Source organism: Benincasa hispida, chromosome 9 (assembly GCF_027475165.1).
Source record: "Benincasa hispida cultivar pf3 chromosome 9, pf3_genome.v1.1, whole genome shotgun sequence".
NCBI classification, from domain to species: Eukaryota; Viridiplantae; Streptophyta; class Magnoliopsida; order Cucurbitales; family Cucurbitaceae; genus Benincasa; species Benincasa hispida.
This window is the reverse complement of record NC_143486.1, coordinates 27,254,729-27,282,704: the sequence shown is the minus strand read 5'-3', so window position 1 is coordinate 27,282,704 and position 27,976 is coordinate 27,254,729. Positions and strand designations below refer to the sequence as shown.

General features: G+C 35.7%; 1 protein-coding gene across 1 annotated transcript; it reads right to left on the bottom strand.

Moving 5' to 3' along the window:
* Positions 1-5,813: 5,813 nt before the first annotated feature.
* On the bottom strand, positions 5,814-27,515 carry SPI (BEACH-DOMAIN HOMOLOG A1). The gene is made up of 20 exons (XM_039041993.2): positions 27,095-27,515; positions 26,720-27,014; positions 24,700-24,769; positions 24,461-24,546; positions 23,357-23,492; positions 23,214-23,270; positions 22,638-22,814; positions 20,449-20,640; positions 20,211-20,276; positions 18,000-18,114; positions 16,622-17,799; positions 15,769-16,465; positions 15,582-15,684; positions 14,345-15,459; positions 12,410-14,060; positions 9,136-12,183; positions 8,688-8,996; positions 8,235-8,541; positions 7,790-7,936; positions 5,814-7,632 (listed from the first exon to the last, which is right to left on the bottom strand). The coding sequence occupies exons 2-20, from the start codon at positions 26,899-26,901 to the stop codon at positions 6,457-6,459; spliced, it is 10,812 nt and encodes a 3,603-aa protein (XP_038897921.1). The 5' UTR covers positions 26,902-27,014; positions 27,095-27,515; the 3' UTR covers positions 5,814-6,456.
* Between the last annotated feature and the right edge of the window lie 461 nt (positions 27,516-27,976).

Below are 27,976 nucleotides of genomic sequence, written 5' to 3'. Positions count from 1 at the left end.
GGAATTAGAGTGTATGGCAGAATTTTAGGTTTCATTCTGAAAAATGGTAAAACCGTTCAGGAATACGAATTATGGCAACTCATATGACATGCACGTGACTACACATTTCTAAGTCCCTAATTTACCCTTACCTTGTTCGTAGATGTTATTGATGAAACTACAAATACCAGCTAATTCCAAAATAGAAAACAGGGTCGAGTATATATACAGTGTTGACATGATCTCTATATTTTACGATTCTGTTTAACCACTTTTTGAATTTTTCTCACTTTAATAAAATATCCAAATTTTTCTATCAAATTTATATTTGAAATATCTATATATTATTAAAACTTCTTTTATCCATGTATTTTATTCAAATCTCTATATTGTTTTTCATAATTGTATACATACATTTTTAATAAATTAGTTGTATATTTCTCACATTCTTAATAAATTAGTTGTATATGCTATTTTTTATATTATTTTAACATTTTGAGAAAAAAAATATCACTTCCTAACAAATGGTCATGCGTTCATTGTGCAAGAATTAATTAGATTGTTACTCCATACATTGTCATAACTTTTGTTACTTACACAAACGTTTCATCGATTTAGGTTTTCTTGTGGTTTCTTTCTACTGTTTTTGTTATGCCTTTACAATTAGGATTTTATTTAAAATAAACTAATCTCTTCCTCGATAACTATGTCATGAATTGATATCTCTTCCTTATTATTCTCCCCTAATTGATTCAAATCAGCTACTTGTTTTGATTTGATTTAACCACTATTTGAAAATATTCAGAACTAATCAATATTTAATTTGTTTATCACCATTTAGATTTTAATTTATAATACATCTTTAGATTTTATATTATTTTATTCATTTTTTATTATTCTAAATTCAAATTAAATTTTTTAAATTTTATTTAGGATTTTACGAAATATTTTATACATATTATCATTTAATAAATTATATATTTCATTTAAATTTGATCATTTTTGTATTTTTTTAATTACCTTTTATTCATTATCATCTTATTATATTATTATATCATTAATTTTTCTTTTTACAAATAAATAAGTATTCACTTTTGCCATCTTGCTGTTTTTGCTATGCCTTTACAACGAGTTATACTTCTTTCATAGGTTTTTGTGATTAATAAAGTTATAAATACAGTGTAATTGTGGAAGCTTACGAAAATGGAATTATGAATACAGTGTAATTATAAATAAACGAACTCCCTTTCTTATTTTTCTCCCCGAATTATATTTGAATTTATATTTTATTATCAAATTAGATTTTATCTATTACTTATCGATTTTTTTAATCAGAATAAATAAAAACTTACAATTTTTTCTCTCTAATTTATTTTTGAATTTATTTTTTTATTATCAAATTTGATTTTATCCAACTAACTTTTGATTTGTTTATATGTTTGTTATAAATTCAATTGTATCTAAATATTTTATTATTATTCTATACATATTGTTATCAAATTAATTTGATCATATTTTCGATGTTTTCAATTTTTCATATACAATCATATAAAAATAGCTTGTTGAACCTAGGGGTGGTCATTCAAACCGCAAAAACCGAACCGTTTCTAAAAATCGAACCGAAAACTTAGTGAAACCGAAAAATGCGGTTCGATTCGGTTTGAAGAAAATTTGAAACTGAATTGATTCGGTTCAGTTCGGTTTCTATTTCGAAAATCGAATTTGAAACCAAACCGAACTGTTTTTAACTAATATATATATATATATTTATATATTTAAAAAAAGAGTAAAACCGAATTTAAAACCGAACCGTTTTTAATTTAAAGAACAAAATCGAATTTAAAACCGGACCGAACCGAACCGTTTTTAATTAAAAAAATATAACATGAATTTTTTAAAAATGCTAAAACCGAATTTGAAATCGAACCGACCGCATAAATCGGTTCGGTTTGACCACCAAACCTAATCGAATCGAACTGTTTCCACCCCTAGTCGAACCTAAAAAGGAATATATAAATGAGAATTAAATTTTAAATATTTGAAACATGTGGGTGTGTATATATATTTTTTCAGTTTATTATCAATATTAATATTAATAACAATATTATTATTAGTATTCTTATTCTTCTTATTATTATTATCATAATTATTATTATTTATTAAAAGAAGATAATAAAAAATCGTAAATCTCATCTTCTTCACTTAGCCGCCCCCAAAATCTCATTTTTCTCCTTTGCAATCTCATGTCTTCGATCGTTGGTTCAACAACTCTTTCTTGAATTTCATCATCTTGGCTAGCTTTTAACAACCACCCTCACCAGGCTGCCGACCTTTTTTCGCTTACACACATGTTTTTTGCTTTTGTTTCTACTTTGAACATCATTTTCAACAATGACATTCTGGGATTGATAGGGTTTAAAGTTGACTTTTAAGATCCAATGAACAAAATGATCATATTGAATGAAGATGATGAGACTCCCTACAACTGGTTTGGTGTCAAACGCAATCATACCTCCAATGCTTCCACTTGTCACACTGCCATGAAATTGTAGTTCCTTCACATATTCACTTGCCAACAACAACTTTATTGGTAAAATCAGCTTTGCTCTCTCACCTTAGAGGAAGTCCATTTTTGTATACATCCATAAGTTTCTAATGACCCACGTCCACTGCTCGTCATCTTCCCTTGCATAAAGGACCATATTGTGTGATTTTTAATTTTGCTTCTGGAATGTTTAGATACTATGTATTTGTGGTTCTAGAATGTCTAGGTAGAGTGTATTTATGGTATTCGTATTGTTTTTGAAGCAGTATATCTTTGCATTTTCATTTATACTTAATTTGTTGTTTTAGGGTAGTTTTGTCATTTACTAATTAGTATTTTTTATTATATAAATTTGTTTTGTTATTTTTATAATTTTGAAACTTTTTTTGTTATTTACTTTAAAATTTATTATTTATCTTGCCAGCCCTTGAATTAATAGTTTCATTTTATAAAATATTCCATTAACATTTAGGGGAAACATAATTTTTTTTGGGGTCAAACTACAAGTACAAGTTTAATTTTTCAATTTTAAAATTTGTATTTATTTGGTCCTTGAAATTTCTGAACTATTTAATAAGTCCATGAGTGTTCAATTTTGGTGTCTAAAATGTTCCGTTAAATCTTTTTTAAAAAATAAGAATACTTTAATAGACATAAATCAATCTTCTTGCTCCCTCATCTATTCCTACAGCACAGGAAAAAAATGGTCGGAGTGGTTGGAAGTATAAGTCAAAGACTTGAAGAGCTATAGTGTTAGTTGGCTTGAAACTGAAGCTTTGGTGGAGGGATGGAAAGCAATTGAGTCGGAGTGGTTTACAAACAATCCATCGCTTGGGATTGATTTTGACACGTTGGAGGTTACTAAACTTCGTAATGGGGAGTAATTCTCCTCTTGAGATTGGGATCCTTATCGAGGATATTCTTTTTTATAGGAACATTATTAATATTTTGCACTTTTGTCACATTCCTTGAGAGGAAAACAAATATGCTATGTTGTTATAGTTTTGACATCTTCTCAAAATTGTTCCTTGATCTGGAATTATGTTTTTTTCTCTTTTTTCTATATTCTCTCCCTCATTTTAGATGAGGAGTTAGGGAATTGTTGGTTGTGTGGTTGCTTAAGGTATTCTTGCTTTTTTATTTTTTTTTATGGTAAATTTTTTACCATGGTTTTTATATGATTTGATTTTCTTGCGAAAGTCTAAAACAAAAAAATAAATTTTTTAAAAATTATTTTTTCTCAAAATGTAGACCTTCAAAATAAACAAACCAAGAATTGAAAGTACTGCTAGACTAAATTTTTAAAAAAACTAATACTTATCAAATAAAGCTTTAGAGTTATTAGATTGAAGTTTCATAAATGATCGCTCCTTTTCGAGTTAATTGGAAAGATACGGCAGTTTTTTAAAAAAATAAAAAAATAAAAGAAAAGACTAGTTAAAAATAATAATAAAAAAAAGGTTAATTTTTCAGCAATGCGTCTGTCATTTTTTTTTTAATTTTAATTTCATTCCTTTAAAGTTTAAACTAACTATTTTTTAGTATTGAAATAGCATAATATTACTTTTTTAAAATACATTTTTATTCATAAATTTTGGGTGGAATTTTTATTTGGTCCCTGATTTTGAAATTTTATATTTTAGTCATTCGATTTTGAATTCTAGATTTTATAATGTTACACTTTTATCATTGAGATTTGAATTTTGCTTCAGTCTGGTTTCTAAGTTTTAAGATTTACATTTTTAATCTCTATTTTTTCATTAAAAACTAGTCTTTGATATACGTGTTAATTAATTAATTTAAATTAATAAAAGTAAAATTTTAAAATTAATTTCAATGGTGATGACAAATATAACTTAAAAATAATTATATTATATTTAATTCAAATGAAAAATTGAAATTAAATGTGTAAATCTTGAAATCTAGGGACCATCGTTTCTATAAAATAAGATAACATTTAAATGTATTTTATAAATAATTGTGTAAATGTGATATGAGCAAAAATTTACAAAAGAAATGAAAAAATAATTACAAAATAATATCAAGTATTGACCATTAATTACAAAATTAAACAAAATATTTGCATATAAAAAAATTATAAATTGTTTACTTTAAAATGTACAAGTTTACCAAAAAGTTGAACTTGGAGCATCTAATCCATAATCTTGATAATTCTATAGAAATTATAATATTGCTCCCATGTCATTCTATACAGATAATTTTGGACTATCCACATGCACGTTTGCACCTCACCCTTTATACCATTTAGTGTTTTAGGGTTTAGGGTTTGTTACACTATTAACATTGTTGAAGATTATTTTTTATGGGGAAAACACTATTGAGTTTTTGTTTTAATTTCGTCTCTAGGATTTCAAGATCTACACTTTTAATTTTAATTTTCACTCACTTTCCATCTTTAATACTAATAATTATTAATACATTTAAAATAATTCTAGTTAACTTTAAGTTATATTTTTCATCACCATTGAAATTAAATTTAAAATTTCAACTCATATATAATTATTTAAAACTAATTTATTGACATTTATGTCAAAAACTGAAAGTGAGTATTTAGAGAAAAAATCGATGTTAAAAGTATAAATCTTGAAACTTAGAAACTAAATTGAAGCAAAATTCAAGTCTCAAGGATAAAATTGCAACATTATAAGACCTAGAACTTAAAATTGAATGATTAAAAATATAAAATTTTAAAATCTAATGATTAAATAGAGATTAGACCCAAAATTTATGAATAAAATGTATATTTTAAAATAATAATAATAATATGCAATTTCAATAATAGTTAGTTTGAACTTTAAGGGAAATAAATTAAATTAAAAAAGAAAAAAAAAAAGGAGAGAAAAGGAAAGGAAGAAGGGTTAGGGCAACGGAAGTTTACAAACAAAATAATTTTTTTTTTTTTTTTAAAAAAAAAAAAAAAAGAGTGAGTGCGTCTAAAGGACAAAAAATTAACCCCATTTCACTAATTAAAAAAATTAAAAAATAAAATAAAATAAATAAACTACCTTATCTTTCTAATTGATCCCTCCTTTTCCAGTGTCTCTCTTACGTTGAAAAAAAGAAAAACAAAACAAAACAAACTTGATAAAGTTGTAGCTTCTTAATAGTGAATAGTGAAATGCTTGTTTGAATTCGTTGTTGGGATAAACTTTTGAATCCAAACTAAGAATATAAATAAAAAAAAAAAAGAATATGGCCTAACTCATCTTATAAGATGACATTAGAATGAAATTGCCAGTCACAAGATCAAAAGTATAAAACATCAGGAAGAAGGAAAGTGTTTTGTCTTTGTATATATTTCATGACAATTGACATAAGAAACAAAGTTCCTTTGCACCATGCAAACAGAACTTAACAAAAATCAATACAATGAGGCCATCATATCCTCCCCAGCATAGACACCATGCTCAGCCATATCATTCTCAGTTTTCACAGCTCTCTCTCATACCACATCTCCTATATACACTCATACCCTCAATCAAATTTATTTACACCCAAAAAAACTATGGGGAAAATCTAATATTCTCGCTCAAAATCGAGAACATCCTAAATTTTGCCCGAAAAATACAACAAACCGTGTCCATTCATAATCCTACAGCCTGCTGCCAATCAGACCTGCTTCATACTCTTCACCAATTTGTTGAGTATAATGCAGTAGCACTTAAGCTACGTTCTTCATGTCTCAGATGTTAGTCTCATGCTGTTGGGAAGCCCAGTCTTGCTCAGAAGTCATCGTGTTTCACCACCAGGCCAGCCCTGCGGTCATTTTACATCTGACATTTGATTTGATCATGCAGTTGGTTCCCTTCCTCAGCAAGGACAATTATGAGACCATCGACGGTTGCCCATGATGAGTAAATCAAATATCAACTTGAAAGTTTGAGATATTTGCGCTAATTCTGATTTTCACTTCACCTCAGATTCATTGAAGCTGCTTTCAAGCTCTCCCCTGCCAATGTCCATGAAACAAGATGGCCACTGGAATCACCACTAAGCAACTGCTTTAAGTCACTTGTTAGGTGAAGCGCAGTCACTGGATGCTTGTGAAATTTCAGTACTTTGTGAAGAATTAATCGGTACTCCGCTACCTTATTGTCAAGATTCAGACCAACCGTGCTACTACCAGTAGATTTGACCTGAGAAGCAGGATTGGAGCAATGAACCATTTGCCACACCTTGACAGCACCACTCTGATGACCTGTTGCATACCAATTTGTATCCATCCAATCAGAAAGTGTACTGCTCGTTATTGAAAGAATGGAATCCGAGGGCAACTGGGATGTGTTAACCATTGCAAGGCAATCCCCATTGATGCTCCAAACTGCAAGCAGAATTCCAGCTGCTGTCACAATCTCCCCAGTCAAGTCATTAACATAAATTGCTGAAACTGCAGTTGGGAACTTGGGAAGCTGCCTAACAAAAACCAGGGAGCTCAGATCCCATATGATTACAGTACAATCATCCGATCCACTCGCAATCAGCATATAAGGCTGACTAACATAAAGGCATGTGATTTTCGCTGTGTGACCGGAAAGTGCCTTCTCCAACTGCAATCTTCTAACAAGGCGGGGAAGATGTTTGGTAATTCTCCAAACCCAAACCAGCCCATCATCAGCCCCTGTTACCAGAGTGCAACCATCATGGCTAACACCAGCACACTGAATTTGGTTACCCTCATGAAGATTTTCATGGGTAGATAGGAGTCTGTCCTGATCATAGCTCAAAAATCTCAAACTTCGGTCTGGGAATCCCCATGCAACATACTTGGTATATGATCTTGGTTTAAGCAACGTATTAGCTCCTGCCACAAGAATTTTCTCATTGAAAGTGACAATCTGGGTTACAGGTGACAAGCTCTTACGAATCTCATGCGCGATAAGAAGATTAGAATGCTTGAGTGGATGAGGAAACTTTTTGTCAACCCGCCTTTTGACATGGGGCTTGAGGAAAAGTTGTTTGGGTGTCTGGCCAAAGTGATTGATCTGTGCAAGAATGGAGGCTTTCATTGCAGGATCCGTCACTGAATCTATATCCACACTCCCCTCGTATGTGTAATGGTAGAAAACATTGGTAGCTTCCTCTGCTGCCTGTCAAATCCAAAATATCCAATTAGAGGTTTTCCTACAATAGAAGATAACATACACCACTAGGCAGTTGCAACAGGTGAAAATAAATTGAGAACTTTTTTACAAGGAAACTAAACGACATAATTGAAGAACAAAGGCTCTCAACTTCAAAACTCACCTTCCCTCTCTGTTTATATCCAAAGATGAGGTCTATCCAATGATGCAAATTTTCCGAAACATAGTTAGATTCCAATGCTTCTCTATGTTTCCTGATGAACTCCCTAGCACTGCCATTGGCCCATGGAGGTAAGACAACATCACCAACCTGGCAAAAAAAACCACGTCCAATGATAAACATTGTGGTGAAGGGAAGATTCGTAGGATTGTAAAATGGTTTCTTAACACAGCAGTTATTTTTCATCCATTTGTGTTTCTCTTCTATCCAGGAAGTATTTTGAATTCAAATTTATGGTCCAACTCTTTTCCCATCATCCCACATGGCGCAGAGCCTAACGCCAATCCGGTGATAGTTCATAATATGTCAGCAACTTTTAAGGGTATGCTACTGAATTAATCATAGAAGATACTAGGTATGAAGAATAATAAATAAAAATTGTAAAAACCTTCTCTCCAGATTGTTTCTCTCCCAAGTCAAGGTTGAACTTATTTTCGAGGAATTCTGGCATGTAAAAGAATTCTGGAATGAGCTCCTTCACGTCTGATGTGTTTCCCTTTCCAGCTGCACTTAACCAAGTATCTCTAATGCTATTGAAAAGACGATCAGCATGGTCAAACTGCCCACCTTGAAGCTTCTGATTCTCTGCACTAAATGGTGGGAGCCGCAGCAAATAAAAGAGGACAATTCCAGCACTAGAATAATGAGAACCATAGTGAAATTTTGGAACCTCCGGATCATCCCAACTCTCATATCTGAAGGAGTAGTCAAAAAAGGGGTTAATAAAACATAAACCTGATGCAAAACCACATTATACAGTACTTACATGTGGGCGTATATTGGATCACACTGAATAAAAATTATCCTCAAAGTAGAATGAGAAACAAATAAGAGGGCTGACCTTTTCTTAAACTCCTCTTCTCCCTCGGGTGTCTGACAACCCATTGGTTTAGCAAGCATGCGAAATGTTTTTGGATCCATTAGGTCCAGGTTTTCACTTTCATAATCAGCAAGAACCCAAGGGAACACCGGATACTGTGTAAGATCACTGTATCCTCGTCCTGCCAACGTATTGAGATGCATGAGGTACTGAAAATTGCTTATTTCACCATTTTGCCACCTCTTTGAAAATGATTTGGCCATTATCTTAAAAAGACGACTGCCCTCACTGCTCTCTTGTTTAGTTGATCCAGAGATCGTAGTGTCCAACCTGAGAGAAGGATATGTTTGTGTTAAAAAAGTTTCGAATAATAACTGTGCATTACAAGTATCACTAGACAAGGAAAAAAAACTATGGCAATGAATGATATAGAGAAGATACGCAAGATGACTGATTGTATATTCCATACATGCTGTTTCTGGGAAGATTCATGGCAACAAGATTTTTAAACACTTCTTCTCTCTCCTTTTTATGGAACACCAGGAGGTCATTGCACCCATCCATACTGAATATTTCAACAGCAACTGGTCGCAGCTGATAATCTCGTTTCAAAATCTCATGAATGCTGTCAAGCTTCCACATACGCCAAGGATGGGGTAGGTTACCACTGCTGCCTACTTTCTCCTTTCCCCAAGCACCACCACTGTAGGCCCATGCTCTTCCCCCAGACCATGACTTAACTGTACCTCCCCAAGATGAAGTTGACTTGGACTGAAAATCCATATTGCCCAGACAATCCTTCTTTACACCCAAAGCCTGATCAATAACTGAAAGCTCATCTTCACATTCTTTTTCACAAATGCATCCAGAGTCATTGATGTAGAAATTCTCAATCACATACAGACAAAGTTCACCAATTAGAAAGATACCATCATGTTTGTCAAGGCCAATGACTCGCTCACAGTTATAGCGAATTCGTATCTTTTCAAAAGGTTCCAAATATGGTCTGATGAGGTATTCACCATCATCGTTTAATTCTTTATCATATTTATCATCGCTAACTTTTACCTCATCAATTTTAGCAGTGGATGATTGTATAGGGGATCCCAGGTCAGATCTTCCTTGTATGCTCTCTGCTAGTGGAATAGAAACAGCACTAGACTTGGCACCAAACTCAAGTGCAGAGTGAAGGCTTGCATCATTTGCACTGCTGGCTCTATCATCATTCCATCCATTTTTCACAGATGCTTCATCCCTGACATCATCTGATTCATGAAACATAGGTTCCTCAAACAGGTCACTATCTGAATCATTCTGTTTGGCATTATCATTTAATAGATGAAAGTAGGATTCTGAATCTCCATCAGAAGTATCGAGGCCATTTCCTCCTTTTATCAGCTCTGCTTCTTTCAGTTCAAACTTTCCATCAAGAGCATTTTGAATGGTATCTATCTTCAATTTACTACGCTCTAGTTTCTTGCGCATTCTATATGGGCCCTCTATAGGACAGAGTTGCCATTCAGGTTCTTCTGACACAGAAGATATGGATATTGGAAATATACTGCGCTCGTGAACAAGTTGCTGGAGATGACTTTTCCATTCACTCTCAGCATGGAGAACCCATCCATACTTATCCTGACGAAGTACTCTTAACTCGGTAGACATTGAGTCGCGAAGTAAATCCAGAGCATACCTCCGCTCATTAACTTGCTCCCAGTGTCTCATATCCAACTTAGAAATATCTCGAGATCTTCTCCCCATCTCCTTCTTACGTCGACCCTCCATTGCCTTTATCCTCACTCCAGGAAATTTTGCAGATCCAGCAATATACTGCACCCACATTATGGCAGCACACTGTTCCAATACTTTGTTTACTATCTGTTCAGAAGGCTGAAGCCAGTCAAAGAAATCTGACAAGCTTTCAGTCAGTAATTTGTCAAAGCCTCCGTGTAAGACATCCAAAGACTGTCCTTGGTTTGGTTTGGAGACGAGCAAATCCTCTAAGGCAGGCCTTCGATGCACCAGAAGGTACCTGACAACATCAACTGCCATGTTTTGAACATATTGCCTGGAGTCACGGAGTAGAGTAATTAAATTCACACAAAGACAGCAATTTAGATCAGTATCAACATTGCTTGGACAGAAGATAATTCTTCTATGAGCAACTAATAACTGTAAGACTGTGCAGATATCGATTCCAGAATCACCATGATATGATGAAGTAAATGATCTTTTCTTGGGTTCCATCAGCAAGCCCAAGCATGAAAGGAGACCATCTTCTCCAATTGAGATCAAGAACGATGGGAGGAAGCAATACAATATCATTCGACTGGTATTCTTCAAAATTGAATGTACGTAGGCATCGAGTTGCTTGCTTCCTCTACCAATAGATAAAAGTCCCTTTCCAGAAGGAGATACTTCTATTCGACCATCCTTGTTTGACAGTTGCAACATAGAAAGCAAGAATTCAAGAGTTTTTAGCACGCCAGCCGGTTGAGGAAAAGCACCCATATATACACGATCAACAATCATCCAGCAAAATGCATCTAAATTTGCAGACCAGCGAGTTTTGTCCAGTTTTTTTTCATCTTCTTCATCATCCCGCAGGAGGCGCCTTTCAAGGAAGTTCATCAATCTGCTAAGACACAAACCCTGAAAGACTAACACAGATTCTGTATCAACATATAAAGGAACATTTTCCAAGATGCTCTCTATGACTGGTGCTGCTTTAATCTGCTCAGTCAAAATATCTGAAAGAACTTCAGCCATAAAATCCAAGACAGCAGTAGCACCAGCAGAACAAGGACCACCTCCATAACCAGAATCGTCCATTTCAAGAAGTTGTTTAGGGCTAACTGAAAAGAAAGTATTTGCAGCTGGATGTCCTTGAGAAGTAGACTTCAGATCTGTTGATGGATCAAATTCTGCAGCTGATGCAAAAGATTCCACAGATGGTGGAGCAACTGAAGATGATTTTAGTTCACTGTTACTTGAACTCCCAAGCCAAGATGTCAAAGCAACAACTGGAGATGATGAGGGTGTGAGGGGGACCCGATAATTAGATTTCTCTGACAGGATAGGAGAATCAATTAGATTTAGAGAAGCAGAGCTTTGAGAATCAATTGGTTGCAAGGGTTCCAGAGTGTCTTTCCTTGATCTGATGCTAAACTCATTTGTACTGGACGTGACAGACTCCTGGTCAATATTTTCACCTTCTAAGCTCTCAGCAACCTGAAAATCGTGCTCTGATTTTCTTGACAGTCCCGGGGATGCAACAGTATTATTCTCCTCTTTATGACTAGACTCATTTTCAGGTGCAGCAGTCTCATCAGAGCTAGTACTTGCCTGCCCCTGAGGGAAACTTCCAACACTAATGGATGTTTTCACAGACAAATCCTGTTCCTGTGGCATGCTAGTGAAGGTGTTCTGTGAACTATTAGCATCATCACCATCATTTGAATTCTTTTCCTCAGTCTTTACTGATAGCTCCTTAGCCATCTTCACAGCATAAGCAGCCCTGTAGGATGGTGAGCAAAGAAACTATAAGTCCGTAAACACATCATTCATTGAGACTGCCCGAAATTTTTTTACAAGTGAAGCAAAGTAAATACAGTTGAGAGAATACTACAAAGACAAACCTGACACAAGAAAAGTAAACACATCATTCAATGAGACTGCCCAAAATCTTTTTACCAAAAGTGAAGCAAAGTAAATACAATTGAGAATCATATCCAAAGACAAACCTGACACAAGAAAAGTAAAGGTCGACACAGCTTTCAAGAAAATCTGTCCGTCTGCAAACTGCAGAAAAAGGATGGCACATTTTTGCCAGATCAACCATAAACCTAAGGACAGAGGTTGCAGCAGCAGGGGCCGACGCCTCCCCACCCATTAGACGAGCAGCATAGGTCTTATGCATTAGAGCTTCACCTTGAAGCTCTCCCGCATTGTCTGCATTCCCTTCTGCAAGTTCAGCCACAAGACCAGCACTAGCCTGAGAAAGGTTACCAGTTTGGTGGGCAAGCATTGTCTGAACACTTAGCCTATCAAATGTGGATTTTGTCATTGCAATTACAGGTTCCAGAAGTTCCACAAATTTCAGTTCCACAAAACTTCCGTCACTTGGCATAAGGGCATGGAAATCTAACATCCGGACTTCAGGTAGTCTAGGATAAACTGGCTTTCCAAATATCAGGCAGAAAAGGATATAATATATATCAGGGGAATCATAGAAACTTGGAAGGACACGCACCAAACCTTGATAACCTCCACTTGTACGGAACTTAAGCGCAAATGTTGGTGAAGAAGTAAGACATACCCCAAGAAGCGTCATGATCCATCTCATGCTTGAAGGATGAACAGCTTCATCAAGAAAATATGTTATCAACTTAGATGAAACAATTTTATGCCATTGCTCTAGCAAATCTTCTGATTTTATGGTCACTTGCAAATCAATAAGCATTTCCAACAACATATTTCTCACAATCACATGCTTTCCCATGGACTCGCGCAAAATGGGACGCCTCGGTGTTAGTTGAGGTGGATCAAATGTCATGATCACAAACTTGACTACAAGTTCCAATTCGGAAACCAAAAACCCATCTTCTAAAATGACTCCAAGCAAGACAACTAATTTCTCCAACACTGGAACCTCAACATCCCCTCGCTGCAAAGTCACTAATAAATGCTGAACAAGGTTGATTCTTCGGAGAACTGTAAGGTTGTGGTTCCTGTACCAGTGCATCGAGACAAGATGCTCAAGGAAACCCAGGAGGGCAATTTGAATTGCGACTGGGGCTGTTACCCACAATGTCCAGTCAAGCAACACATGCTCAACCATATCTGGATTTGACAATACAACACAATTTGAAGTTTCACCTGATATTTCAGGATTTTCCAGCTCTGAAATATGGCTAAATGAATCTTTTTGAGCAGAAAAATCATCCAAGTCACCATGTGATCCAATTGAGGAAACTTCATCACGCAATTTAGATAAACTAAGCTCATCATAACTGGTCTCCTGAAAAGTATTAATAGGCAAGAAATTAGTTTGAATACTTTCCAACTTTTTTGGCTCCGCAAACGAAGCTTCACATGCTGCAATCTGGAAAAAGATTTCTAGAGACTGCATGTCAAATAGTGACATCCGACGGTGCAAAAAAAGAGCTAGTAAATGATATCCTCGATAGGTCTGCATGTCACGCACGTTCTGTGGATTTTGATGAAGTGCACACGCAAGTAAAGTTAGGGCCATATGCAGCATATCCCTAGTCTCAGAAGCTTCAACAAGGGCAAGGATAACAGTCATCCCACCAACCGGGCGTATAGTGTCACCAATTACACATTGCTTACAAACATAAACATCTCCATGAAGGCGTCCAAAACGGGGAATACCTGAAGAAAACATGCCAAAGAAGGGGGAGGGGGAAAAGTTAACACAATCCTGCAATGGTGTTATTATTTTCATCAATACAAGACCAATTGCTCTAAGTACAAGCCACAGCTAAATTTAAACTTAAACGTAAAACCTATCTTCTTCAACTTGGTTTCTTACCCACAATAATCTTGCAATGACGTTATTTCTTCATTAATACAAAACCCAATTACTTTCAGAATAAGGCATAGAAAAAAAAAATTGAACTTCAATGCAAAACTTAGTTTGTCTAACTTTGTCTTACCCCCAATAGGAGAAGCAGCAGCTGACATGGGATCTACTAGATTGAGCATAGATAAAACTCCTGATGCTCGCATGGATTCGGCAGATGTTCCATCAAATGCAAATATTAGTTTCTTGCCTGAGAGTTGCAAGGAAAGATTCCCTAGTCTCTCCATATCCCAAACTATCCCACTACCATCTCCCCTTGTATCCCCCAACTTGCTTGCACCCTCATGCTTCTGCATATTATGGGTCAAAGCCAAGTCAGCATCTAATGAATCTAAAATAGCCATGCTACCACCACCACAAGCCTGGTTTGGCACAAAACGCAAAAGATCTGTGTCTTGAAAAATCCCTCTATACCCTCTACCAAGTATGTACATGAAACATATGCAGCCTGGAGTAAGCACCTCTTCGAAAAGATAGCAGGAACGGAGCTTCCAATGCATATCACTAACTTTAGCACATGCAACAGGGGTACCAATGTTGACCTGTAAAGGTTTTCCGACAGGAGAAGGTGCATAGCCCAGTTTCCCAGTGTGTTTCAGCTTTCCATTAAGATACACATAAGCAATACTAGCTTGGAATAGTCCAGCTAGAGCATTCGGTTTGCTGTGAACAACTGCAAGATGATGCCACCTGCCTTCCTCAAGATCAATGCCAGAAAATGATAAGGAGGAAGAGTTGCTAGTGGCAAGGGTTAGAATACCATCCTCCTGCAGATAAAGCTCGGCATAAAATGTATTGTCATTGCTTGCAGCACCAACAGAAAATATACGGAGAATTTGCTGCTCCTGGGGTTGGGCATTTTTTGCAGTCCACCTCTTTGAAGGGCCTACTTTTGAGGGTTCAAATTCCTTTCCTTGAGATTTAAGGAAATTGTGGAATTGAAACCAGCAAACAAAAGAGTAACCAGCAGCCGGAGGCCATGATCTTTCTCCAAGAGATACTTGAATAGAGGCATGCCCAATCTTACTCATATCCATCTCTATAAATGGTGCCAAAGATAGACTCTCTGATGCCATATCTTCCATATGAACCAACCTTTCCATCATATCAATAAGAATATGGCCCGACTTCAGCAATCTCATTTGAAGAGCAAATCTAATAAGCATTTGAAGTTCTGATGCAGATAACCTATCACGAGGAATACAGAAATTAATCTAACAATAAAAAAAAAAAAAATAAAAAAAAAGTGAACAAAAACTAAACCGAATTAGCAGTATAATATGAAAAAGTAACGTGTCATAAATTTCAACCTATATGCCCCAAGAACTTCCACTATCTTCAGAGTATATGCAAGTAGTGGAGATGATCCCAATAGGAAAGGACGAATGGTCTCCAATAGAAGTTCCACACAGCCTTAACATTCCAAAAAACATGTCAAACTTAAAGAACATGAACTAGATCTGATTAATTTAAGAGGGTAGTATGATTAATGCATACCTACTGAGGTGAGATTCTCCTGATTAAAGGGGCCAGCACGAGCAAGCTTTTCAATGATGTCAAGAACTTCCAACTGTACCTTGGGAGTAAAGAGCAATAGCAAACGAATGAGAACCCTAATAGCTCCAGCATTGTATACACGTTCTTTATTAGGATGAAAGGAACCCGATGGAGTTATCAAGTGAAAACTGGATGAATTGTTCTCCACAGAATCTGATGATGCCGTGTCTTCTAATTTCAAGTATGGTGGTAGAACCATCTCAAGAGAGAGTTCCAACAGTAACTGTATGACTCTCCTTTCAAACTCCACACATATCAGGCCGGATTCCGACAGAAGATCATTAAATGTTTGAGACAAAATAACTGTGTGCAGTCTTGTCCTGTTCAAGGCATTATCACACACTCCAGCTGTCACAACACGCATTAAGTACTTAAATACCTTGATCCGATCCTCAATTGAACACTGATATGAGTCCCCACCACTTTGGAAACTATGAAGTGTAGTAAGCAAAAGAGAAAACCCGGTCACTTCACCAAAGATCCTCTGTGCAGAACTATTAACTCCCAGAATACGCCACAAGGTCCCCATTGTTTCACATTTTGCCTCATTATGAAGTCCATACTGAGATCCTGAAATGCTGGTGACCATTCCACTTTTCAGAATCTCAACAATGGCACTTAATTCTTCGGGATGAGTCTGGTAGGAAGAGGGGGAAAAATCAAATTGTGTAGTATAAACACACTCATTTAGCCAATATAAACTAATTGTAAATAATTTAAACATGAAAAAACATGGAATGAGATTTATCTCCAAATGGCCGCTCATTGCAACAACAATTTAAGAAGATAGTACCTGAGCAGTATCTTCTATGATCAAACATGACAACAACCTGAGAACCCCTTGACGATGTACATTTGACACTAGAAATGGAAGGACAATGGCCACACCATTAGATGATCGAAATGATGTTTGACTGGCTTCAGCTTTCTTCAGTAAAGAGACGATACAATCCCATGCAACAGTAGTAGTACTCTGAATTTCAAAAATAGGGAACTTCCCAGAGCCACCAGATTCCAACAACTTGGGTGAAGAAAGAATTGTATCCTTATTGTCCAAATGCTTCTTGAAGCTGCTGGCGCTGGATTTTCTTTCTAGCTGGTGAAAGTTCCCACCATGCTGGTCAGGACCCTGAAGAAACTTATGCTGCTTCAAATCATCCAACAAAACCTCCAGCACACCAACTTCTCGCAGGACTTTCTTATAATGATGGTCAAATGACAATAGTTTTACAAAAAAGGAAAGTATGGTGTGCTTTAATTCTGACATTATTGGCTGCTGCAACAAACAACACAGTGAAAGCAACTCCTGCTCGGGTACACAATTCACAACAGTGACAGCATATTCAAGAATTTTCAAGATAATCTCTTGCAAGGATGAAGGAAAACCAGCCATATTCAGGATGAGAAGTGGAACAGTTCGTAACTGCTGGCACAACTTGTAATTTTCCAAATGACTTGAAAATATTTTGAACATTCTATTTAAAACCTCTGCCTGTAATTCTCTGTTATCTGCCTTCAGGAAAATATCTTGCAACATTTGGACAGCTTCTAGATCTTTGACTTTATTATTGCCTTCCTCCCAAAGATCATCAGCAACCCGATCAGACGAGGATGTTCTGCTTCTGCTTTGGTCAATGCTCTTGGAATGAGTAGATTTAGATCTTTTTCCAGTAGATGAACACTCAGATTCCTGTGGACCAGTTTGGGCTAGATTTACCAGAACATCAAGCAACCTTGACAATGTAGGGGAAAGTTGCAGCGAAGGGACATCTTGTTCTATATTATCTTGCTTTTCTTCATCATTTATTTGGGAGACATCTGTGGCTTGAATGTGATCTTGTGGCAGACTTGATTTTATAGACTGAGAAGCTTGACTCCTTGGCAATGAAGAAAGAATCAATGCAAACTGGACAAGAAAGTGATAACCATGAGCATTGTGTATATCCTCCCTGAGACTTATACCATTGGCCTCTGCAAGTTAAAATTGCAACAATAGCAGCAGTTAAAAGTATTAAACGTGCACAAGCCAGAGTAATCAAAATTACCAGAGATTTAAAAATGTTGTTTTATTAAGAGAGAAATTTTTCTGACATTAATACCACAAATGCATCACACCTCTCAGTATGGTTATCAATTTGCACGAGTTAATAGTCAAAAGACAAGTTACTTACCAGGCCTATAAGACAGCCTCACGCACTCAAGTAGCAAGTCCACTATTCCCATGGTATAAGCAGAGTCACCACAGTTAGGATTGTAATCCTTCACTGCCATTAAAAGAATTTTTATCTGCACATAGAATCAACATAACTACAGTCTCATGCAGCTGATAAACTAGAAAACTTAAGTATATGGATGAAAGGTAAATAAAAGAAAAATAAAAGCCCAAAGAACCAATTGTAGAACAGAAATCTTTAAGCTGGATAAACTCCAAAAATTAAAAAAACAAAAAGAAAAAACAAACAACAAACAAACAAACAAAAACAAATCAGAAGAAGAGATGCTGGATGTCCAAATTTAGTTTGGGCTCCAGTTTTTCTCGTCCAGCATCCAGCCTTATAGCATGTGAAACTTGGTTTGAATTTTGAAACCATGTCTACCAAAACATTCAAGAATATTTTTTTAGTGTTGATACTGATTTGTGGGTTAACAAATTTCTTTTAACCCAAATTCCCCAAAATATTTCTCACATAGATCCATTAAAACTTTGGCTCTTTCTTTGAGACCATGTCCACTTAAAAGCAGGAGAATTTTATTATTTACCAAGACGTTAAAAACCCAAGATCCCAGAAACTTGTAACACATAAACCCACAAACAGCACTAAAGAACATTGGAAACTAAGCGAGAGATATCCTCAGCACCTATCCAACAAACCACATAACAACTGGGCCAAAGAATCCAAGAGGGGAAATGGTCCTTGACTCCTTTCCAAAAGTCCTCTGGTCTCCATCATTTTCACACAGGGAGTGCCTCATTCTTTTGACTTTCATTTTCATAGGGCGCTACAATCAAGAAATTGCGGAGCTAGCCTCTCTTTTGCCTCTTCTTCAATTGGTTGTTCCAAATCCTAATTATAGAGATTATCTATGGTCTCTTGAATCAGTGGAATCCTTCCTTTGTAAGACTTTCTCCAATTGATGTATTATCCAATACCCTTCCGATCTCATACTTCAATTTCTACCGTGGAAATTGAAAATATCAAAAGATCAAAGAAAGTACACTTCTTTGCTCCGTAGCCCTAGGAAAGGATTGTACTATGAACGCCCAATAGAGAGCCTCCTCTTTTATTCCTACCTTAAATTGATGATTTTAAAAAATCAAGGATCAGGGGAAGGGATACATCCATGTCCTTAAAAGAAAGAAGAAAAACTCCCCCTCATCTCTGACCTACCGCATTTCGAACGAGCATTCCCCACCAATTTGAGCGAGACTCTACCGGGTCACTTGAAACCCTCTTGTGGTATCTACTTGCTGCTATCATCCTCTTAGTTAAGGTCAGTTTCTTGTTTGTAAATGATGATGATGATAATAATAATAATATTGCTCCCGGGTCTCTTGAAACCCTCTTGTGGTCTCTACTTGCTGCTCTCATCCTCTTAATTAAGGTCAGTTTCTTGTTTGTAAATAATAATAATAATAATAATTTAAAAAAATAAATAAACAACAAGAAGTTTTCATCCCAACCAAACAAAAATATCATACTAAATGAAAAATATATATATATTCTCGCTATTACCAATTTCTAAAGAGGTTAACCTAGAGAAAAACATCATATTTTTCTCCAAGATATTCCACCATGTGCTTCCTGGAAAACTTGATTTTTAAGAATTAGAAAACCAACCCAAAATCTATTTTTTAAGAGAAACGAATTTCGTCAATAAAATGAAATAAAAGGGTAAAAACTCCAAACACCTAAAGGTGGACTGCAAAAACCAACCAAAATCTATTAGCCTATAAATGCTATCCATCTCCTCGTGCCCTAATTCACGTTGTTCTCTTGGAGGAAATCTCCAAGGGGATTTTCCAAAAATACATCTTTCTCCTTTCTTATACATTTCAGGGCCAAGTGACCACTAGACAAAGTTTTAGAAACCTCATTGACTCAACTAAGGGTTTCATATCCCATTACCACTTCCAAGGAAAGCTTTCAGCTGCTTATCAGTTATCAATTTCATTTACCACTTTTCTCCAAGTTCGACTCCTGTGCACATTATTAGAATCAGATATAATGCTCGAGAAAATGGTTGGGATTCTACACCTTACAGACATGCGCAAAAGAAAATGAGGATTCTTTCTGGACACAAAGAAAGATGTACATATTTCAATAACTTCAAGTGCTAATATTCAAGAAATAAAACGTTTGTATACCATGCAGAATACATACCAAGTGATGTTTGCGTATATATTTGGCGGTGCTTCCACTATCATTGACCAACAGAAGATTAAGAATCTGAAAAGTTTATCAGAAAGAAGAAAAGGCGCATCTGAATATAATATTCTTACAATAAGAAAGATGCATGTGAGAAGCTAGGCTCCCACAAATATAAAAATCCATAACAAATTTCCTGTGATGATTAACATAAACAATATAAAAAGCGCAAGCAATATTCAATTAGTTTTACCTGCATGGCATGTCTATGAAGTTGAATATTGTGCAATGGAACAAGACCTTCCTTATACTGAGAGAAGACCGTCAAGGACCCATTTGCAACCATCTGAAAAAGCATCTGAAGGGAATCATCCTCAATCAAACTCTGGGCAGCTGAAGGATGGCTGGCTAGAGCCTTCATGATATGAACAACACTACCCTCGACCTAAATGAGAAACATGAAAATGGGTAAGGTTATCAAAATCATAAAACAAAAGCAAGCAAGAAACAAAGAAATATAAAACCTTACACAGGAACATAAAGGGCATGGTTATTGACTCGACCACAATCCCCAACTATCTCGTAGTTTTATTGTGATGCTTACCATTAGTGTCTCATTTATGATGGCTTAAAATGAATGTATCATTTATTGAATCTACTTCTCTTTTAGCTATTACTTGATGTAAGTTGTCTCCTCCTTTTCGTAAATATAGTCTAACAATCCTCGCTAATTATTGGAGGTTTTTTCCTAATTAATACTTGATATTTACTTGCTAGAAGGCTAGCCACATCCAAGTGGATTTATTTACATATCAAAGGCTGTCAAAGAAACTAGAAGCTGAGCAATTTTCTGGTAAATTTATGGTTTCAAGTCTAGGGATGTTGCTAGCAATAAAGTACAAAAATTTGTATTTAAAAAAAAATTGTGAACTGAGAATGTTTTCCTAAACTTAGCCTTGACCCGATGAATGTTAAGTTTTTAGCAGGATCAGATGTGGTGATGGTTTTGTTTGAATTCAACAGTTAGCAAAAAAATCATCCATGCGTAACAACAATCACTGGCAATGAAACAAATGCACACTGCTTGTTCCAGCAGAAGGGCATTTGTGAAAATTTTTGCAAATCTGATCACAGGCTTCTTCAATGGCTCCACTTGAATCTTGAACTAGAGGTAAAGCAGTCTACTAGGAGGTGAATGCAAGGGGTAAAGACGGCTCTCCTCAGGCTGATTCTTTACCAAGCAGAATTTAGTTATTCTTTGAAGTCATTGGGAATAACCGTAGGTTTTATTGAATGATGCTTAATATGCACATGAATATTTTTTGGAAAGACTAACATGCATTAAAGGGGAGAAATTCTATTATGGGCTTGAAAACCGAACCTTTCTTCAAAACCCTATATTCTTCCTCAATAAATTTTAATGGGTAATAAACACCCTTCCTTCCTGTTCGGTACTAGAGGGCTGGAGGCTTAAGAGAAGGATGAAGGTTCTTTGAGGGTATGAGTTAGAGCACTTTTGTAGAATTATTGGCTTGAAAGGAAAGGAACCAAATGATTTTTCAAGATAAGTCCTGATTCAGACAGGGATGCAAGGTTGAACCAAATTAAATAGCCAACTTTTGTCTCTAGATTTCTCCACCATATTGCAATCTAGGACGAAAGAGATTACAGCAAATACAAATGATTGTAGAAATGTAGTGAAATGAACCATAAGGACCTAAGAGCTACAGCTATTAGTTTTCCCAGATTCTTTAAAAATGAGGTGGAAGGTTTCTACCCTACAGCACTGATCGAAGTCCAGCCCCTAACACTAATAGTTCTTGGCTTGAGAAGCCCTTGAAAAAGAGAAAATGTGGAAGGCTGTGATGGCGTTTGAGGTCCTCCAAGTTTAGAGCCTTGATGGTTATTCGGTGAGTTCTTTAAAATTGAAGAGAACCCTAGAAGATGAGTTTGCTTAATACTTCAGGAGTAGATTTTTCAAAGTGGATAACTTGCACCTAGAAGAGGACCTGGTTAAGGACATGGGCTATCATTTCCTTTAACATGGGAGGACATACTTCCTTCACCAATCACCTTCTGTATTAACTTCTCGTCCAATAAATAGTTTCTTATCCCAAATGAGTAATATTAATATCAAGATGTTAGAAGTGGAGAACGTTATACAAGACTGAAAATTTTTAAACTCCAATATCTTTCAAATTAAAAATCTAATAATCATCAAATACCAAATATATATCATTAAGGAAACATTATTGGTTGTTCTAAGCTGAAATAAAAAAGAAAAGAAGAAGAGAGGAAGAGGGAGAGAGAGAGAGAGAAGAAACATCATTAGATCAGGTTCATCTGCTCATATATAATCACATGGCCCAAAAAAAAATTTAGAAGGAATACGCCTGGTGATGTATATGAGCCTGTGTCTCAATGAGAAAAGTTAGAAGTTACCTCGAGCCGCCGTCCTTGCCCACCATGACCATTGAGATCTTCACCGGAGACTAATTTTTCTTCATAACTAGCTGTCTTTTCCCTCTGACTGACTTCATCGGGATCCAGGAGGGCATTGAGAATATGGATGAGACAGCAGAATATACCCGAATCAAGAAGGGATTGCTTGTCAATAGGCTGCAAAAGATTGTATAAAAAGTAAGATTCTAAGGAAGAGCTCTGAACTGCTTGGTGTTATAGCATAAAGAAAACCCATCAAATTCCACAGCTCCTCATTTCATGAAAGTAATGGTTTCGTGATAAGTAAATACGATTGCATCATTGTCCACCAAACATCTTTGCCTGAACATGTTTGTTATTTCACATTTATTACATAAATCTTCTTCTTACGTCAATGAAGATTGCTAATTTATCAACAAAATGAGAAAGAAACACAAATTCAGAGCAATACATACTGACAGTAGAAAGAATGATAAGAAAGAAACAGATAACATCAATTTTTATGTAAAATAAATTAATAAAATAAGATAAAGATGTTGAACTTAAACAGAATCTTCCAAAGTTTAAGTAATATACCCCAGATATAAGGACTTCAACTGCAGTTAACAGATTTGCACCTGGACAAATAACATCCTGCAAAGAAGTTATGATTTAAGTTTGATTGAATAATAAGTTTAATAGGTAATTTGGATGAGACAGCAAATCACTGTATAGCAAACCTCGGCAACTTCTGTAAAATACTTTAGTACTTTTATTACATCCAAAGACCTTCTTTTACTGCTGATTTTTAGCTTCTCAATATCTGTAACAAAAGCTCTTCCCACAACAAAAGAGAATATATGTGTTTCAACTATCCTGTAATGCATCAAAACCCTCAAAATCAGTCAATAAACTCAAAAGAGAGAAGATTATATGTCATTAAAGAAATGTCTAAGTCAAAGACCAATGCTCGTTACACATACAATAACATGCCTCAAAGCTTTTTTTTTTTTAAGGAAAAAAAAATATTCATTAGTTATTAAACCATGCTATGAAAATAATTAGATTACCATTTATCTTAGAACTTGAGTTTCCAAATTTGAGGTAAATGTAAGATATAAAAAAAACTGATACCATACTCAAGTCCCTCAATTGATTGTCTCCTCAATTCAATATCAAAAGTGCACAAGTCGGCCCTATATAGTCGAAGTGAAATCTCCTAATAATCAATCCAAATTCTAAGGCAAAACAATAATCAGAATCACCATAAATAAATTGATAAAATTTTAACTAAATACTTTAAGCTTTTGGGATTGAGACAACAAGTTGATTCCATCATATACCGTCTAAATACTAAAATAAGCTCAAAATCAAAATCCCTCTGTAGTACCTATTTCGCCAAGTTCTGACAGTTTAGGTAGATGAGCTATTTGTTATTACATTCTTATATCCAAGGCATACATGAACCTGTGGTGGCAATCTGACATAACTTTCAATTGTGACTCCAGCCATGCATTTTGGAGCACACAATCATTCGGGGTGGCTTAGTTTTATGCATAAAGTTCAAATATGACTGGTACTTAGATGAAAGAAAATACGGAATAAACTCTCTATTCGTAAAGAGGTGCCAGGGCAATTCCAATATCACTATCACCAAATATAGCAGGTTACAAATAAAAGCAAAATATTCATTATGTCATACAAAAATATTATCATATATAGACTCTCATTGATTAGTATTTGAATTGGATACTGAGGAACAATAGGAAAAGATTTATCAATCAAAATGCAAACTCAAAAAGAAATATCAACTGAGGTTTTAGGGGCAAGAGTGGTAGCCATACAAAGTAACTAATTGAGCTACATTAGCATGTTGCTTCACTAATCTACAAAAAGTATCCACAGTCATATTCAAGGCCGCCTCTTTTTCCTGCATGGTTGATAAAGAAAGGATAGCAATATCAGTGGTCTATCACAACCAATACATTATCTTGTGGGTGGGTGCATATGAGTGGGATTTGGGGGGCAGAAAGAAGGAAAACAAATGGCATAAAGCCAATTAATTAATACAGTTGTCAGTCACCTTTTCAGAGCTGGATGACCGAAATTCTTCCCAATATCGCTTGAAGTCCAATTCCAGTTCATGTCTGTTTCTGCTTAAAAATAAAAGGTATTGTCGATTAGCATGAACAATACAAAAAGTATTAAGAGAAGCCATAGACCATATTTCTAACTGATTTTGAATTAGTTATCTGAAGCGCAAGTGAAAACCACTGATGAACTCCCCCAAAATATCCTCAGTCCCATAGTTAAACACAAAATGACCTCAAAATATATGTGGGTGGGGGGGTGGGAAGGGGAATGATAAGCATAAAGTCACAACATAAACCATGAGAACTGGAGCAATCAACCAAAAATGATACTGATCCTCTAAAACTACCTCCACCAAAAAATACAAACAAATACTAGAAAGACTATACGAGTAGAACTTGAAGGTGATAAAAGGCTCTTCCAATTCCTACAAACTACATCAATTCTCCTGCTTTTCACCAAAAAGGCAAAGAACCTCAACTTCTTAGGCACCCAATTACGCATCTCAAACAACAAAGTGCACCATCTACGAGAAGTGACCTCAATACCAAATGGTTTGGAGGCATAACACTATATATCTATAAGCTCTTATACTAACTAAAATAGAAAGGGAATCGCAAACTTCATCTGAATATTAGCCAAAGTCAATTGATAGGCAATGCTCCAAGAAGCTTTTTCAAAACAAGAAGTATACTCACAATACCTCTACCCGGGTAATAATTGGAGAACAAAAATCACAATTCTGTCATAGGAGGGTTAAGACAACCAGGACATAGCTAATGATCACACAGCTCTAACTGGTAGAAATCAAAGTTGTTAGAAATAGTACTGGTCCTAAATATATCAGACTTTTTGCGTCACTCCTAAGAAGGCACGTTCTGTTGACCAACATTTCTTTTATCAAACCCAGCATTAACAATCCATGATGCTTGTTTTCGGTTTTAACAAACATAACCTTCCACCCCAAATACTAACACTGTCAATCTCACTGTAGCCAAAGGACAAATCCCAGTGATTCTTGCCGCATGATTTTCTTTTATAGAAAATTTGCATGCACAGTGTCAAATGATGCACATTCCATTTCAACCATTTTGATATACACAAAGTTTTCATATAACTTCCTCCCGTCCGGTTTAGCCTTATGATTGAAATTTGTATTACTGTCATTATATAAGTGAGAGCTTTAAAATTTGTGATTAGTTCAAATGCTTTTATAAAAGCAAGCAGGATAGTAGTAAGCTTTGAGTTTATCACCTAGCATGTTTTTTATCTTTTTTTTTTTTTTTCAAAATAAAATGCTAAAAAAATACGAGGAAGCTGAATTATTTTGTTCCTCATCCACAACAACAACAACAACCGAAAGAAGGTAATAATGGGAGTCAGTCAGACAGAAGTGTCCTAAAGCATTTTTCATTTTAATTTTAGTTAATATACAAAAGAGTGGGTTTTGACACATGAATGGAGGTGCGTCTCCTTAATTTTCAGCTAACATGGACTCCATAAGGTATGTTATATCTCACATGAAAACCACGTAAACATATCAGAGGCAACAATGGTATAGATATTGGGGCATTACAGGAATACCATTAACAGCAACAAGCATTATCCAAAAACTTCCACAGGAAATAGAATTCATAGACTGCAACTTTAACCATGCCCAAACTGCCAGATAAAATGAAATGATATGGCACAAAAGTACATTTTACACACGTTAAACAAATTTCAAATAATCACACCAGGAATCAAATGATAAATTCATTCACCATCGACACAGGCAACACAGAAGGCCAAGAACATGGAAACGAACATTAAATCAAAGATACTATACACTGTTCCTGTCTACAACACGCGTGAATTTCGAATTCAACCACAAACCCAATTCATGATTCCCATCCAAAACCCACGGAATAAATATAAAAAAGTATCCCACATCAAAAAATGGAACCAATGGGAAGCTTCAAACAGCGAATGGGCAGATTAAATATAGAAAGAAATAAAGATTGGAGGTGGACCTTGCAGGAGATGAAGCTGAGTCAGGGCGACGAACTGAGTAAGGCACGTGATTATCTCGGGCAGAGGAAGCGAGTATGGAAGAAGAAGAGGAAGAGGCGGAGGAGGGAGCAGAACCAGCAGAATGAGACGGAGTTAACCCGACCTTCTCTTTGATGTCCTTAAGCAATGTAACCCATTTCATCGTTTTGCTTTAGGATCCTCAAAACATGCGAGTCCTCCGTTTTCATCCGCTGCCGGGTGCTTCCTCGCTCACCAGATCGGAAGAACCCTTCTAGGCCAACCTAGAAGGATATCCTGAAATGACCCCACCAGCTCCAAATTCCTCAAAATGCCTCACGAAATCAACAAGTTCAACGAAATCAAAATCAACCCACCTCCTCAAAATGTCACCTCTCTTCTCCCACAATCGATCAAATTGACACGACAAGATCTATAACAAAACAGAAACCTATATTGATTCCGATTTCCACTGATTCTTAGAACAAGAAGAAAAAGAAAGAAAAGAATAATAATCCGATAATAATCTATCTTGATTCCCAGAAATGAAATGATATCCCTTAATCAATCAAGGATAGTAACAGAACGCGGACTTCCGTTGGAGAAAATAAAAAAACGAAACAGCCACAGCCACAGCCAAATCCACAGCCACCACTTGAAAATCTCTCTCTTTTTTCTCTTTTTCTTCTGTGATTTTTTTTTTTTCTTTTTTTTTTTTTTTGGACGACCACTCCACGCCTTGTTTCTCGCTCTAATATCCTTCGTTTTCTTTCACCTTCTTCCTCCTCTCTTTCTTTCTAAAACACTTTTGATTTTCAATTTCGACTGAAACATGATCGACTGCGTCAACGTGGATTCCACGTCTAGGATTTCGCCACGTGGCCGTCCAAGATTTACCCTCGAGACGTGGGGGCCTCTTTTCTCTAACTGGGCCCCGCTTCTTTCTTTCTCTTCTAGGGGCTTTTCTGGAAATAGCCATCCAAACTTTTTTTTTAACATTTTTAAATTATAATTCGTTTATTTTTCTTTTTCTTTTTCTTTTTCTTTTTTTCTTCTGGGAAATTTAGTTAATTGATTCTTTTTATTGATGTCTTTTTGCCAAAATAAATACCCCCTTACGGTACCTTAAAATCTACGATACTTATGTCCGAATTTTTAAATCATTTCATGTCATACCCTTTTTCTTTCTTTTTTTTATTTTTCTCCCAAAATTATTTTTTTTTCTAAATATACACCTCAACTTTTAATAATGTTCTATT